This window comes from Tupaia chinensis, unplaced genomic scaffold (genome assembly GCF_000334495.1).
Source record: "Tupaia chinensis unplaced genomic scaffold, TupChi_1.0 Scaffold145652_1, whole genome shotgun sequence".
Classification (NCBI taxonomy): Eukaryota; Metazoa; Chordata; class Mammalia; order Scandentia; family Tupaiidae; genus Tupaia; species Tupaia belangeri.
Window position 1 is genome coordinate 3,173,863 of NW_006205509.1, and position 14,907 is coordinate 3,188,769.

Here is a 14,907-nt window from a genome sequence, read left to right on the forward strand (position 1 = left end):
TGGTTGACTGCTGTGGGGTTCAGCGATGTAACCATAACGTTATCTGCTGGTTTCATAACTTACTATTTTTTAACAAATTCTGTCAGAAGTTGCATGTACTTGCTGGAAAGAGAGAAAATATGAAAACACCGCCCATGGGGATGCTCACCCTTAACTACCATGCCGCCAGCTCTGGCCCTATAACCTACTATTTAGAAATAATTCTCTTAACATTTTGGAATGTATTCCATTAGAATTTTTTTCCTGTGTCAAATGCATACACATATAGGGAAGGACTTCAAAAAGTTTACAAAATAAATGAAATTAAAGTATAAGTTTCTCTCCCGAGAGAGAGGAGAATGGGCACGCACACACACACGCCCGGCGGGAGTTCAAGCCACCGAGTCTGGGACTCGAACCGCAGTCAACTACATGGGAGTCCAGTGACATAGCCATTACACTAATTTTTTTTTAAAAATGATTTACTTAGTTTTATTTATTATGACTGTTTTTTAATTTGACCACAAAGAGACAAAGAGAGAGAGGGAAAGTGGAGAAAGCAAGCCTCCAGGTCTAGGACTCGAACTGCACTTGGCCATGTGGGAGTCCGGTGTCTAAACTACTATGCTACCCTGCCCTATCAATTTTTGAAAGTTATGCCCATTTATTTTCTTTTTATTTCTCTCTCTTTTTTTGCCTTGGAGTATGTGTGCTCACTGGAGAGAGAGACAGAGATAGTGAGAGGGAAAGTGAGAAACCACTCCCCAGGTTGGATGGCTACGCTGCAATGCCTTCTCCTCCATTCTCCACTTGGCATCTTGGACATACATGTACACTTGCCCAACATGAGTGTTTTGTTTTTGTTTCTGTTTTTGAGTAGTTTTTGCAATAGGGCATGTGCACTCACCAGAAAGAAAGAGACAGAGACAGAAAGCGAGAAATCCCCCCCCAGGAGGGACGGCCACACCATAATCCCTTCTCCTCCATTCTCCTCTAGAGATCTTGGGCACGCATGCACACGCGCCTGGCGTGTTTTAAGCCACCAAGTCCTGGACTTGGACCACGGTCGACTACATGGGAGTTCAGTGACATAGCCATTATGCCAACTGCTGGTCTCATCATTCGGCATAAATTTTAAGCCGCTAGGTCTGGGACTTAATTACTGTGGTCAACTATTTGGGAGTCTAACAACATAACCATTATGCCATCTGGTCCCAGTATTTCTTAAATTCTACAATTTTTTCTAAATTCTTTGCTTTTGCTCTTTAAAAATCTTTAGTATCCCCCATCTTAGTACAGTAGTTTCTTTATTCACATTTTCACTTTATGTAGTCTTGTTACACCAGGAACAGGATAATAAATATTTTTGAGGGAGAGAGAGACCACATTCGTGTAACTCTTATTAGAGTATATTATGTTTTTTTCCCCCTCCTTCTTTTTACTGTGTACTATAGGGTGTGTATACTCTCTGAGAGAGAGAAAGAGGGAAAGTGAGAAATCACCTCCCTAGGGGATGTCCATACTGCAGTCTGTTATTCTCCATTCTGCTTTTGGGATCTTGAGCAATGTACACACATGCACCTGGCCTGATTCTCAAACCGGGGGATCTGGAACTTGAACCACACAGTTGGTCTTGTGAGATACAGCACCTTAACCTCCACGTTATCTGTTGACCCTATTATAGTATGTTATTATAATTAAAATACAATCCCCCCATGCTTCCTATGTTTAATCTCAGTATAGTACTGAGCTTTGTATTCATTCATTTGTCAAAGATTTGAGAGGTATTTGTATACAAATAATTGTTATAGTTTTTTTATTATGGTTTATTGTTGTTAACCTCTTACTAAGCCTAATTTATTTATGTGTTTGTTTATGTATGTATGTATTTATTTTAAAGAATTATTTATTTATTTATTTATTTATTTATTATCATAATTTTTCAATTTGACCAGGGAGAGTGAGAGAGAGAGAGAGAAAGTGAGAAAGCAAGTCGCCAAGTCCAGGAATAAACCGTGCTTGGCCATGTGGGAGGCCAGTGCCTTTAAACTACCTGCTGGCCCCAGTATGCCTAATTCATAAATTAAACTTTTTTGTAGATATTTATGTACAGGCTGAGTATCCCTTATCTAAAATGCTTGGGTCTAGAAGCATTCTGGTTTTACTTCTTTTTCAGATTCTGGAATATTTGCTTATACATAATGAAATTTTTGTTGTTGTTTATAAGCCAGAGGGTGAGTACACTAGCCAGAGTTAGAGAGGGGAGAAGGACAAAGTACCCATAGTAGGGTGTGGTCACACCACAATCTTTTCTGGTCCTGTTCTCCATCCTGTCAGGATTTGGGGCATGCCCACACATGTTTTCAACATGTTATTCAAGCCAGTGGATATTTGAACCCATGACTTGCCATGCGGGATCTTGCACCTTTGACCACTAGGCCACAGGCCAGCCCTGCATAATGAGATATCTTGGGAATGGAACCCAAGTCTAAACATGAAATTAATTTATGTTTCACATACACTTTAAACACACAGCCTAAAGGTGATTTTATACAATATTTTTGTGTCATAGTGTTTTGCCTGCCACCTGTCACATGAGGTCAGGTGTGAATTTTCCATTCATGGCATGTCAGCACTCAAAAAATTCTGGATTTTGAAGCATTTTAGAATTTCAGATAAGGGATGCTCAAGCTACAGAGGGAAAAAAAAATATGGATAGGATTAGGTACTATCCGTAGTTTCAGATATCCACTGCCATTCTTGAAATGTATCTCCTGTGGATAAGAGGGGGCTGCTATATCTAGTTCGTTTAACTTCCTAGTGTTCAAAGTGTACTTCATGCCAGAGATTCCCCACATCTTTGTTCATGCCCTCTCTTCTGACCCTGCTTTGTTTATCCTAAAGTTCAAAGAATGCTTATGTAGCAAGCTGCATATGCAACTGAAACAAATGTGAAGGAAAACCATTGTTAGTATGAATTGAATTTGTGGAGAAAAATTTACTCTAGAAAAGTGTAACATAGGTAACAGAAGAGGTACAGATAAGTATGTTAATTCCTGTCACTAATGGGTAATAGGCATTTAAATTTAATAAAATTATTTATTGCATTTCTTTAACTCTTCGTGAGTTCTGGCTCTTGTCGTGGCCATATTTAATTTATTTAAATGTTCTTAAGATTCAAGAAAAGTTTTTCTTTAGGTTTACCAGATCCCCAGGCAACATTATATCATATTACTGTAGTCTTTTCTTGGGTTGCCTGGGAAGTCATGATGCACTTGTGCAGAATCCCGAGGACCTAACACATTGTTTAGTGTTTGAGTTTGTATCTACTTGTATATAGGTTTGAATTTTCCCCTAAGTACCTTATGTTACTCTCTGAGTATAGTGCTTTTTGAGATACACATCTGTATATGAAATAACCACAGAAAATACAATTCATTTTTGGGGGAGGGTGGGGAGGTTTTTGCTATAGGGCACATGCACTTGCCAGAAAGCCAGACAGACAGAAAGTGAGAAATCACCCCCCAGGGGGGATGTTCACGCCACAGTCCCTTCTCCATTTTCCTCTCGGGATCTTGGGCACGCACGCACACATGCCTAGCGTGAGTTTAAGCCACCAGGTCCGGGACTTGAACTACATGGGAGTCCAGTGACGTAGCCATTATGCCATCTACTGGTCCCAATTCATTGTTTTAAAGTGTGTAATTCATAGGTTTTTAGTACGTTCACATTGTCATTATCAAATTGCAGAATATTTGCATCACCCCAGAATCTCCTCATCCATTAGCAATCACTACCATTTCCCCCTGCTCTCAGCCATTGGCAACCACTAACATACTTTCCATCTGTGAATTTGCCTATTCTGGACATTTCAGTTTATTAAAAAAAGATGTGTGGGGTGATTTTAAATAGAAAACTATTTAGAAGACCAGCAGGTGGTGTGGTGGTTAAGGCGCTAGACACTCCCACATGGCTGACCATGGTTCAAGTCCTGGATCTGGTGGCTTGCCTTCTCACTTTCTCTCTTTCTTTCTCTCTCTCTGTTTCTCTTTATCTTGTCAAATTAAAATAAAATAAATGAATAAATAAAATTAAATTAAAATAATTCTTAAAAAAAGAAAACTGTCTATTTACATCCAATAGCTGCGCTCATAGATAAGTTTTAGTGAGAATGTGTTAAACGATTGATGTTTGTAAGTGGACATGGATTGATAGACAGGAAGGGGCAAGCATAAACAAGAAATGATGAATTTGAGGCACGCAGGTAATTTGACTTGTTTGAGATTTAGCTTCTCCTTAGATCTATCTGATCCAGGGAGAAATAAATAATAAATATGATTTTTTTTTTTTTTCTATTTCCATCTAGTCTGTGGCTCCAGCAGCCTTGTTCCTGGCAGCTAAAGTAGAGGAGCAGCCAAAAAAATTGGAACATGTCATCAAAGTGGCACATACTTGTCTCCATCCGCAGGAGTCCCTTCCTGATACTAGGAGTGAGGTAGGAGATTAATTCCTCATCTTTATTTATTTTAATCATAACAATCTTGTAATTTTGATTTATGAAGTTTGAATGGGAGCTGTTAAAGAATCTTTTAGTGTTTGTTTTTTCCTCAACAAAAAAATCGTGTAAGTTTTATGGCAAAAGCTAGTTGTGTTTGTTGTAGTAAAATTGGAAAATGCAGAAAAACAAAGAAGAAAACATATTACCTACATATATTTTGGGCCACCTAAACACATATATAAAAGCATCACTATTGTTTCCAGACTTCTATTTATTTATTTATTTATTGTTTTGCTGTAGGGTGTGTACACTCATGAAAGAGAAAAGGAGAGAGAGAGGGAGAAGGAGAAGGAAAGTGGGAAATCACCCCTCGGTCACACCACAATCTCTTCTCCATTCTCTTGAGATTTGGGGCAAACACACACACACATGCATGCACATGGGTCTGGCATGAGTTTCAAGCCACTGGGTTTGGGACTTTAACCTTGCATTCTGTCATGTGGAATCCAGTGCCATAACCTCCCTGCCACCTGCTGGCTTGAACTACAGTAATGTTAAGTCCTCGTCAGACATACTTTAATAATAAAGTTAAGTAGAACATTAGCTGTAGTATAAGTTTCTTAACTCCTAACCCACTTTCATTCTCCTAGACCAGGGCTGCCCAATAGAAACATAATGGGAGCCACATGTATAAACTTAACTTTTCAGTAAACTTAAAAATACTCGTTAAAGGGGACCAGCAGTTAGCGTAATGGCTGGGTCGCTGGGCTCCCATGTAGTCGACTGCTGTTCAAGTCCTGGACCTGGTGGCTTAAAACTCACACCGAGCGTGTGTGCGTGTGTGCCCAAGATCCCAAGGGGAGAATGGAGGAGAAGGATTGCAGCGTGGCCGTCCCCTCTGGGGGGTGATTTCTTGCTTTCTGTCTCTCTGTCTCTCTCTCTGTCTGTCTGGCGAGCGCACGCACCCTGTAGCAAAAATCTCTCTCAAAAAAAAAAAAAACATTAAAAAAGGGAAATTAATAATTTATTTACCCAGTATATTTGAAGTATTATCATTTTAGCATGTAGTATTAAAGTTATTCATGAGTATTTATATTCTTTTTAATGAAATCTTTAAAATCTGTGTATATTTTGCAGTTATTGGACAATTCTGTTTAACTACATTCCAGGTGCTTAGTATCCCCAGGTGGCTGTCTAGTGGCTATAGTTTTATTTTTGTTTGTTTATTTTTTCATTGCCAGAAGGTGTGTATGCTTGCTAGAGAGGGAAGGTGATCATCCCACAATGAGGCACGATCACAGTATGATTCTTTTTCCTCCATTTCTCCATCCTGCCAGGGTTTTGGGCACACATGCACACATGCCCAGCATATTTTTCTTTTCTTTTTTTTTTTTGGAGAGGTTTTTGCTATAGGGCATGTGTGTTTGACAGAAATACAGAGAGAGACAGAGAGACAGAAAGCGAGAAATCACTCCCTGGGGAGGATGGTCACGCCGCAATCCCTTCTCTTCCATTCTCCTCTCAGGATCTTGGCCATGCATGCACACGCTCCCGGTGTAAGTTTAAGCCACCGCGTCTGGGACTCGAACCGCGGTCGACTATGTGGGAGTCCAGCGACATAGCCATTACACCAACTGCTGGTCCCCATATTTCTCAAGCTTCCAGAGCTGGGATTCAAACTGCAGTCCACCGTGTGGGATCTGACTTTCTCTGCACAGTGCTTAACCCCTGTACTGTGGGACTGGCCCTATTCTATTTTCTTTTTAACTCTATGGTAATTTTTACAAACATTACCCCAAAAGGAAAAGATTTAGCAGGAGTCAGATATTTGATATCAGTTATATGCCTGTAGTACCATAGGAAGATTCCTCAAATGCATTTTGAAGATACCATAAAGGAGCAATTTAAATTTTCTTGTGTCTAAGTCACATGAACTATATAAATTTAGTTTTTATTTATTTTAGTTTTGCTATAGGACACTTGTACTTTCCAGAGAGAGACAGAGAAAGGAGGAGGGAAAGTGAGAATGCACCCCCTGAGGAGAATGGTCAGGTAGCAATCCTTTTTCTTCTGTTCTCCTCTTGGGATTTTGGGCATGCATGCACATATGCCTGGATTGTTGTCAAGCAGTTGGGTCAGGAACTTGAACTATGTAATTGGCCATGTGGAATCCAGCCATCTTTACCACTATGCCACTGGCTGGCCCCATGAACTTTAAAACTTAAAATATCAATAGCAATCAATATCCTTTTTTTTTTTTTTTTTGCTATAGGGTCTGTGTGCTCATCAGAGAGACACAGAGACAGAAAGTGAGAAATCACTCCCCAGTGGTGATGGCCATGCCACAGTCTCGTCTCCATTCTCTCAGGATTTTGGGCATGCATATACATGCGCCTGGTGTGAGTTTTAAGCCTCTGGGTCCAGGACTTGAACCATGGTCAATTACGTGGGAGTTCAGTAATGTAACCATTACACTATCTGCTGGTCACAGCAATCAATTTTCAAATGAGTTAACTGCTTTTTTTTTGGTGACCATATATGAATAAATTTTGCTACAATCATCACTTTCCTTATTTATTTTTTTAAGGCAAATCTGTACTGAATAGGGATAAGGATTGTATTCAGCTCCTACTCTGCCTTCTAATTTTTCTCCTGCCTTTTATTGTTTTGGTTTTCCTGGGAGGGATTGTAAAAATTACTTCTACTTTATATATTATGGTATTGTTTTATTTGTTTTTGTTATTATTTCCCCCTAGAGTCATGTGTGCTTGTCAGAAAGAGAGAGAGAGACTGAGTGAGCAGCCCCTTATGGAGGATGAGTATATTGCCATCTCTTTTCTCTCTTTCTTGGGATTTTGGATACACATGGCACACATGCCCAGTATGTTTTACAAGCCATAGGGTCTGGGACTCAAACCTAGCAGTCAGCCATGTGGGATCCAGCCATCTAGACTGCCATTCCACTGGGTGGCCCTAAATTGTGCCTTTTTGGGGGATAATTTCTCTGTCTTCTCACATACAGGCTTATCTTCAACAAGTTCAAGATCTGGTGATTTTAGAAAGTATAATTTTGCAGACTTTAGGTAAGTTTATTTTCCTCTGAGACATTAAAAAAAAAGTATGAATATAATGATTTGGTTTTAAAATGTGCAAAAGAGAAAAGGAAAAAATCCCCTGTGAAGGTTTTTGTATAATGTCCATCTGTTTCTAGATTATACTGGTTGTGTAACTCAGAATTTAACCCTGCCCTGTATAGTAGACAGAATGTAGGTACAACTATCTTTGAAGTGAAAGTTAGCAGGTTTTTGTTTTTTCTTCTTTTTAGGGTTCATGATTTTTTTTTTAAGGTTTGTGAAGTTTTACCCTGAAAATTAATGGGAAAAACTTACTAAGGAACTTTTTTTTCTTCCTTAAATTGTTATGGTCCATCCTTGAATTTAGAAAACAGCTTTTGTCTTTAAAATTGGTAACTAGTGTTTGGAACAGACAAGTGGAAGTAGGAGTCAAGTTGTAGTGGTTGCTTGGGTAGCTGTGGCAGTGTTCTTTTGTTAGCAATTATTATTTTCAGAGAGGCTGCCTTTAAGAGCTTAACAAAAACAGAAATAAAGGTTTTTTTTCTTGGGCTGGCCCCTTAGCTCAGTGGTTAAAAGAGCTGTGTCCTACATGGCCAACCATAGTTTGAATCTTCACCCCATTTTTTTTCAGGCCACTGGGGCCAGGATTTAAACTGTGGTGAGCCACGTGGGGTTTGACTCCCTCAACTGTTAGGCTGCAAGGGTGGCCCTTTTATCTAAATGTGAAAACCAGTAAAATTTAGTTTACAGATATCAGCTGTTCTTTTAGAATAATTTACATTATGCACATTTCTCAATAGAATTTCTTGTATCTAGAAAATCATAGTTATATATACTCAAAAGGCAAACATACTCAAAGGTAATTTTTGTAGGCATACTAATTTTCCTTAAGTAATTTTAATTTTTTTTTTTTGAGAGGTTTTTGCCATAGGGCGCTTGCACTCGCCAGACAGACAGAGAGAGACAGAGAGACAGAAAACGAGAAATCACCCCCTAGGGGGGATGGCCACACTGCAATCCCTTCTCCATTCTCCTCTCAGGATCTTGGGCACATATGCACACGCGCCTGGCGTGAGTTTTTAAGCCACCGGGTCCGAGACGCGAACCGTGATCAGCTACATGGGAGTCCAGCGACATAGCCATTATGCTAACTGCTAGTCCCAGTAATTTTAATTTTGTAAAGATTATTTGAGATTGGATAAAATGATCAGTGTTTATTTAAACTGAGTTGATGAAAAGGAATAAAACTGAGGTGAGTGAGTAGGGATTTAAAAAAAATAGCTAACTAAATTTAAAATTTGCTATAGGGCAGGTACACTTGCCGAGAAGAGAGTGAGTGTGAGAGAAAAGTGAGAAAGCACTCCCCTGAATCATGCGCATGCCACAGTCCTTTTCCTCCATTCTCCATTTAGGATTTTATGCCAGCATGCACACATAGGTGGTGGGTTTTTAATGCCTGTGGGTTCAGGACTCAAACTACATAGCCAGCCACATGGGACCCAGGTACTCTAACCACTGGGCCACCTGCTGGCCCAGGGAGTAGATTTAAAAAAATTTTTTTTCCCAAGGTTAAGCTTTAGAAGATACTCATTACTTGAACAACTGCGTCTTCCACCCTGATTGTGTTCTATTATTCCTAAAAAACAAAAGTGTTTTGTATTTAGAGGTTATTGGTTCTTCAGTGGTTTTGATACCTTCTAGCTCAGAGTAGGTACTATGTGTCTTAAAGGGTATGATTCGTACTTTGTGATGCTTACCTTCTGAACAGCAATTTTGGGGGAAGGAAATGAGGGAGACCTTTAATGATGATAAAAGAAGTATAAAATGTCTTGAATATTTTCAGCTTTTAAACCAGCTAATTTTTTATTTTAAGGCTTTGAACTAACAATTGATCACCCACATACACATGTGGTAAAGTGCACTCAGCTTGTTCGAGGTAAGGAATCCCAACTTGAGATGACTGTCTTGAGTTGTTTTACTATTTAGAAACTGATTTGCTGTGTACAAATACATAACAGTTGCTTTGGCCTAAAGTTAAACTGAAAAGTCTCCTTGGCATAAGTCAGAGTGACTGGTTCTGACTTGGAGTTTTTTTGTTGGGTTCTTATGATGTTTTTAATGATCTCCAGTTAAAGAGAGTTTACCTCTTAAAGAGTGTGCCGTAATCCTCTCTCTTTCATTTCTCCATCTCTTCAGGATTTGGGGCACACATGCAGACACACCCAGTATGTTTTCAGGTTGCTGGGACCAGGATTTGAACTGTGGCCAGCCTTGTGGGATCCAGGTCCCTTAACCACACTATGGTATTGACCAGCCCAAAGCAGCAAAGCAACATAATTATTTAATATTAAAATTAAAAATCATGGTCTGTCTTCTTTGGTAGATTGTTATTATCAGAAGGTCAGAGACCATATCTGCCTCATTTACATATTTGTACTACCTTGCTAGTATTAAATGTTTACTAAATATTGAGAGTGAATGAAACCAATCACTTTTTTACTCTTTCAAACTTTCCCTTTTTTATTTTTTAGCAAGCAAGGACTTGGCACAGACTTCTTACTTCATGGCAACCAACAGGTTTATATTTTAATTTTTTTCTTCTTTCTGTTTTTTGGGATAGGACTTCACTTGGGTTAGAATTGTTACCTTTTGAGGAATATACAGAACCTTAGTAAACTAGAACATAGGCTCAGGCATGGAAATGATCTGTGTTGCAGGTCATTACAGACAAATCTTTGGTGAATGTTGATTTTTCTGCACAGTTTTCATGTCGTACCTTAAATTTCTGTGGTACTTCTTCATTTAATTTAGTATTGATTCTTCAATAGTGTACTCATTTGTAACTTTGCTTTCAAATATCTGAGAGCACAGTTCTGAAACTTGAGGTAAATTTAAGGCTCATTGATAGTGACTACTAATCTGATGTGGGGGATTCAAGAATAATTATGATGTTTTAAAAGACTTTTTTTCCCCCATTGCTCCCACTTATGTGTATATAGAGCTACAATACTTTTTTTTTCTCTTTTATAACATGTTATCACGACATAACTTGTTTTACCAAATTACTTGCTTCCTCATTTCTTTTTCTTTTTTTCTTTTTTTGGAGAGGTTTTTGCAATAGGGCATGTGCGCTCGCCAGAAAGACAGAGACAGACAGAGAGACAGAAAGCGAGAAATCACCCCCCAGGGGGATGGCCACACCGCAATCCCTTCTCCTCTATTCTCCTCTCCGGATCTTGGGCATGCACACACATGTGCCTGGCGTGAGTTTAAGCCACCCGGTCCGGGACTCGAACCACAGTCGACTACATGAGAGTCTAGCGACATAGCCGTTACATGAACTGCTGGTCCCTTGCTTACTCATTTCTGATCTCCAATATTGTTTATACATGGAAATAAAAAAACCTGTAACTGTCAGTCTATTTTTAAAAATTTGCTGTAGACTGCATGTACTCACTGGAAAGACATGGGGGAGGGGTGGTAGAAAGAAAGTGAAGAAAGCACCTTTTGGGGGAATGGCCGTGCTGCAGTCCCCTATCCATTCTCTTGGAATTTTGGGTATGCATGCACACACACCTGGCATGTTTTTCAAGCTTCTGGGCACAGAACTTAAACCTCCTTTGGCCATGTGGGATCCAGCTGTCTTAACCACCTTATTACTGGTTGGTCCCAAGAAGTTCATTTTTATAATCTGATAAATGTTTGAAATAAATTACCAATCAAACGTGTTCACACTTGAGGTAGTATTTATTACTATTTATTATTATTATTTTAAATTGATCAGAACTGTGATTGACAAAAGATAATTTTTAGGATATTTCCTTATGTGTTTGATTTAGGGATCACACACATGAAAATACTTGTAATTTTCCTTATGGTCTAAGCTTATTCTCAGGATAATAGATGATGAACATTAACTTTGGGACTTGGATATTGGTCCAAGAGTCAGTGTTTTTAAAAACCTAAGAACTGGGGCTGGCAAGTGGCATGGTGGTTAAGGGCCCTGGACTCCCACATGGTTGATCATGGTTCAAGTCCCAGACCTGGCAGCTTGCTTTCTCTGTCTCTCTCTTCCTGTCCCTCTCCAATCAAATTAAAATAAATGAGTCAGCAGGTGGCATGGTGGTTAAGGTGCTGGAATTCCCACATGACTGATCATGGTTCGAGTCCCAGACCTGGTAGCTTGCTTTCTCACTCTCACTCTCTTTCTCTCTCTGTCTTTGGCAAAATTCATGTGAAAAATAATAATGACAATAATAAATAAATAATTCTTTAAAAAAATAAATAAGTAAAGTAAGTTAAAAAAAATCTAAGGGGGACCAGCAGTTTGGTGTAATGGCTATGTCTCTGGACTACCATGTAGTCAACCGCAGTTTGACTCCCAGATTCGGTAGCTTAAACTCACACTGGGCTCATGTGTGAGTGTACCCAAGATCCCGAGAGGAGAAAGGAGGAGAAGGGATTGCGGCATGGCCATCTCCCCAGGGAGTGATTTCTCACTTTCTGTCTCTCTCTGTCTTTCCGGTGAGCGCATGTGCTCTATAGCAAAAACCTCTCCAAAAAAAATCTTAAGAACCTAGACTTTTTTTGTTGGTACTATTTTTGGTCCTGGTTGATGCGTGGATGGAGTAATGTATAGTTAAGAAATTTAGAAATGTTATCTTAACAGGTGGGTTAGTAGAAATATCATATTAAGTTTCTTGCCCTTCTCATGCTCCTGATTTTTAGACTTTTTTTTTTTTTTTTTTTTTTTAATAGTGGAGAGTTTTAGCTTTGGGTTGAGAATTGAGAGCTCATGACACTCTCTGTTTCCTTCCCTCTGGTGTCAGCCTGCATTTGACCACATTTAGCCTGCAGTACACACCTCCTGTGGTGGCCTGTGTCTGCATTCATCTGGCTTGCAAGTGGTCCAACTGGGAGATCCCAGTATCAACTGACGGGAAGCACTGGTGGGAGTATGTTGACGCCACTGTGACCTTGGAACTTTTAGATGGTAAGTTTTAGAGCAAGGGACTTGAAAACTACTTAATCTTGATCTGTCACATATCTAGTCAAAGGTGACTTGATTTAGATGAAACTAGTCAGTGAGTTGAGGTTACTCTTATTTCATTACTTCTGTCTCTTAGAGTCTTTCTTGAATGTTCTGTTTTATTTGTAGAGCTGACACATGAATTTCTACAGATTCTGGAGAAAACTCCCAACAGACTCAAACGCATTCGGAATTGGAGGGTAAGAATTATTGCTGTCAGCTCCTGAAACAAAACCAGTTTCTTCTTTTGACTGCATTAGTAAAGATTACCAGAAATGGATATGTATCTTAGGTTTGGAATTTCCCTTTTTGTAGTTACATAATGATAATGACATCATAGCTTGGATGCTGGCCTGGAAGTCAGTGGCTGCAGGCAATAGCAGAATTTGCTTTGTGTTATGCAACTCCTACGATAATGGTTTATTTGGTCAACAACATTGGTTGGGTACTTTTTGTGTGGATACTGTTAGAGAAAAAAAACATGACTTCTCTTAGAATATTGGCTTCTGGTAGAGACAGGACAAAAGATTTTAAGGATTAAACTGGTGGTGTCTTTTTTTTTTTTTTTTTTTGCGATTGAGCACATGTACTAGTTGGTGAGAGACAAAAAGCAAGAGAGGAAAAATGAGAAATCATCCTCTAGGGGGAATGGCTATGCTGTAATCCCTTCTCCATTCTCCTTTCAGGATCTTGAGCATGCATACATGAACAACTGATGTGATTTTCAAGATGCTGGGTCTGGGACTCAAACCACAGAGGCAGTATATGGGATCCAGCTGCCTTAACCTCCATGGCACCTACTAGCCTGCCATTACTCAATTTTAACAAGGACTTAAAATTTTTCCTTTTATATAAATTGTGATCTAAGTTGTAGTTCAAATATTTTTCAAAGTCTTGCTTGTGAATAGTGGGATCGTTCCTTTTTTTCCTGTGTCAGAAAGTCTTTTAAAATGGTTCTGAGTTCAGCAGATGGCATGGTGCTTAAGATATTGGACTCCCACATGGTCGAACGTGGTTTGAGTCCTGGACCTGGCGGCTTGCTTTCTCACCACCTCGCCCCCCGCCCCCATGTGGGCACACATGCCCTGTAGCAAATTTAAAAATAATAATGATAAATAAAATTAAATAAATCTTAAAAAAAAAAAAAAAAGGTTTCCTCAATTCTCACACTGACAAGCTTAATTCCATTCTTCTGAGCTGAGTGAGTTGGGAAAAATGAGTTTGCCTCTTAGAAGCTAATAGTTAGAGGGACCCGCAGATGGTTTAATGGTTAAGTTGATACACTCCCACGTTGTTGACCATGGTTTGAGTCCTGGACCTGATGGCTTAAAACTTGGGGGCTGGTAGGTGGTGTGGAGGTTAAGGTGCTGGGTTCCCACAGGGTGGACCGCAGTTCAAGTCTTGGATCGAGCAGGTTGCTCTCTTACTTTCTCTCTCTCTTTCCTTCTCTTATCAAATTAAATAATAATAATAATAATAATAATAAAATAACTTGATTTATTTACTTAAATTTGACCAGTGAGGGACACAGAGAGAGAGGGGGAAAATGAGTAAACAAATTGCCAGGTCTGGGACTTGAACCACAGTTGAACACATAGGAGTCCAGTGCTCTTAACCACCATGCCATCTACTGCCCTGCAAAAATCTTTCTTAAAAAAGAAAAGAGTTAGGGGGCCGGCAGGTGGCGTGGTGGTTAAGGGCGCCGGACATGGCTGTCTGCAGTTGAGTTTCGTACTTGGTGGCTTGCTTTCTCACTTTCTCTGTTTCTTGCTCTCGTACTATCCCTCTCTGGTCAAATTAAAGTAAATAAATAAATAAAGTTAAATAAAATAATTCTTTAAAAGGAAAGGAAAAGAGTTAGTAGCTTGAAAGCAAGCATATAGCTCATCTTTTACTGTCATATCACACCTCACCAAAATTTCTAGAATTTGTTTGTGGGACTAATGATAATCACTCATAAGAAGACAAATATTCGTGAGTGATTTTTAGATAAGCCCAGTTTTTTTATTGTTTTTGTCTTGTAACATCAATAGAAATTGCTGTGGCTTGAAGGTTTTAAAAATCTAATTATTTTGTTGCTGATACTTACTGGATTTCACATTAGGGTAGCTTCCTGCTTATGGCCTATTCAGAAATTACAGTGTTGCAGCAGGTACAGTTACTCATCTCTGTATTTTTCTATTTAATAAATTACATGAAGTGAGCAGATGTTTTTTGCTTCATTCTAGGCATGCCTGGCTGCTAGGAAAACAAAAGCAGATGACCGAGGAGCAGATGAAAACACTTCGGATCAGACAATCCTCAATATGATTTCCCAGAGCTCTTCC

General features: G+C 39.2%; 1 protein-coding gene across 3 annotated transcripts in view; it reads left to right on the forward strand.

The window, feature by feature from the left end:
* Positions 1-14,907, forward strand: part of CCNT1 (cyclin T1) — a 28,046-nt gene that overhangs the window by 11,819 nt on the left and 1,320 nt on the right. Inside the window, 7 exon segments of one of the 3 annotated variants that reach the window (NM_001287376.1) lie at positions 4,346-4,474; positions 7,500-7,560; positions 9,425-9,487; positions 10,083-10,128; positions 12,381-12,544; positions 12,710-12,780; positions 14,809-14,907. The exon segment at positions 14,809-14,907 is cut by the window's right edge and continues 1,320 nt beyond it. In NM_001287376.1, the coding sequence (NP_001274305.1) occupies positions 4,346-4,474; positions 7,500-7,560; positions 9,425-9,487; positions 10,083-10,128; positions 12,381-12,544; positions 12,710-12,780; positions 14,809-14,907 (633 nt within the window). 3 annotated transcript variants of the gene reach the window in all.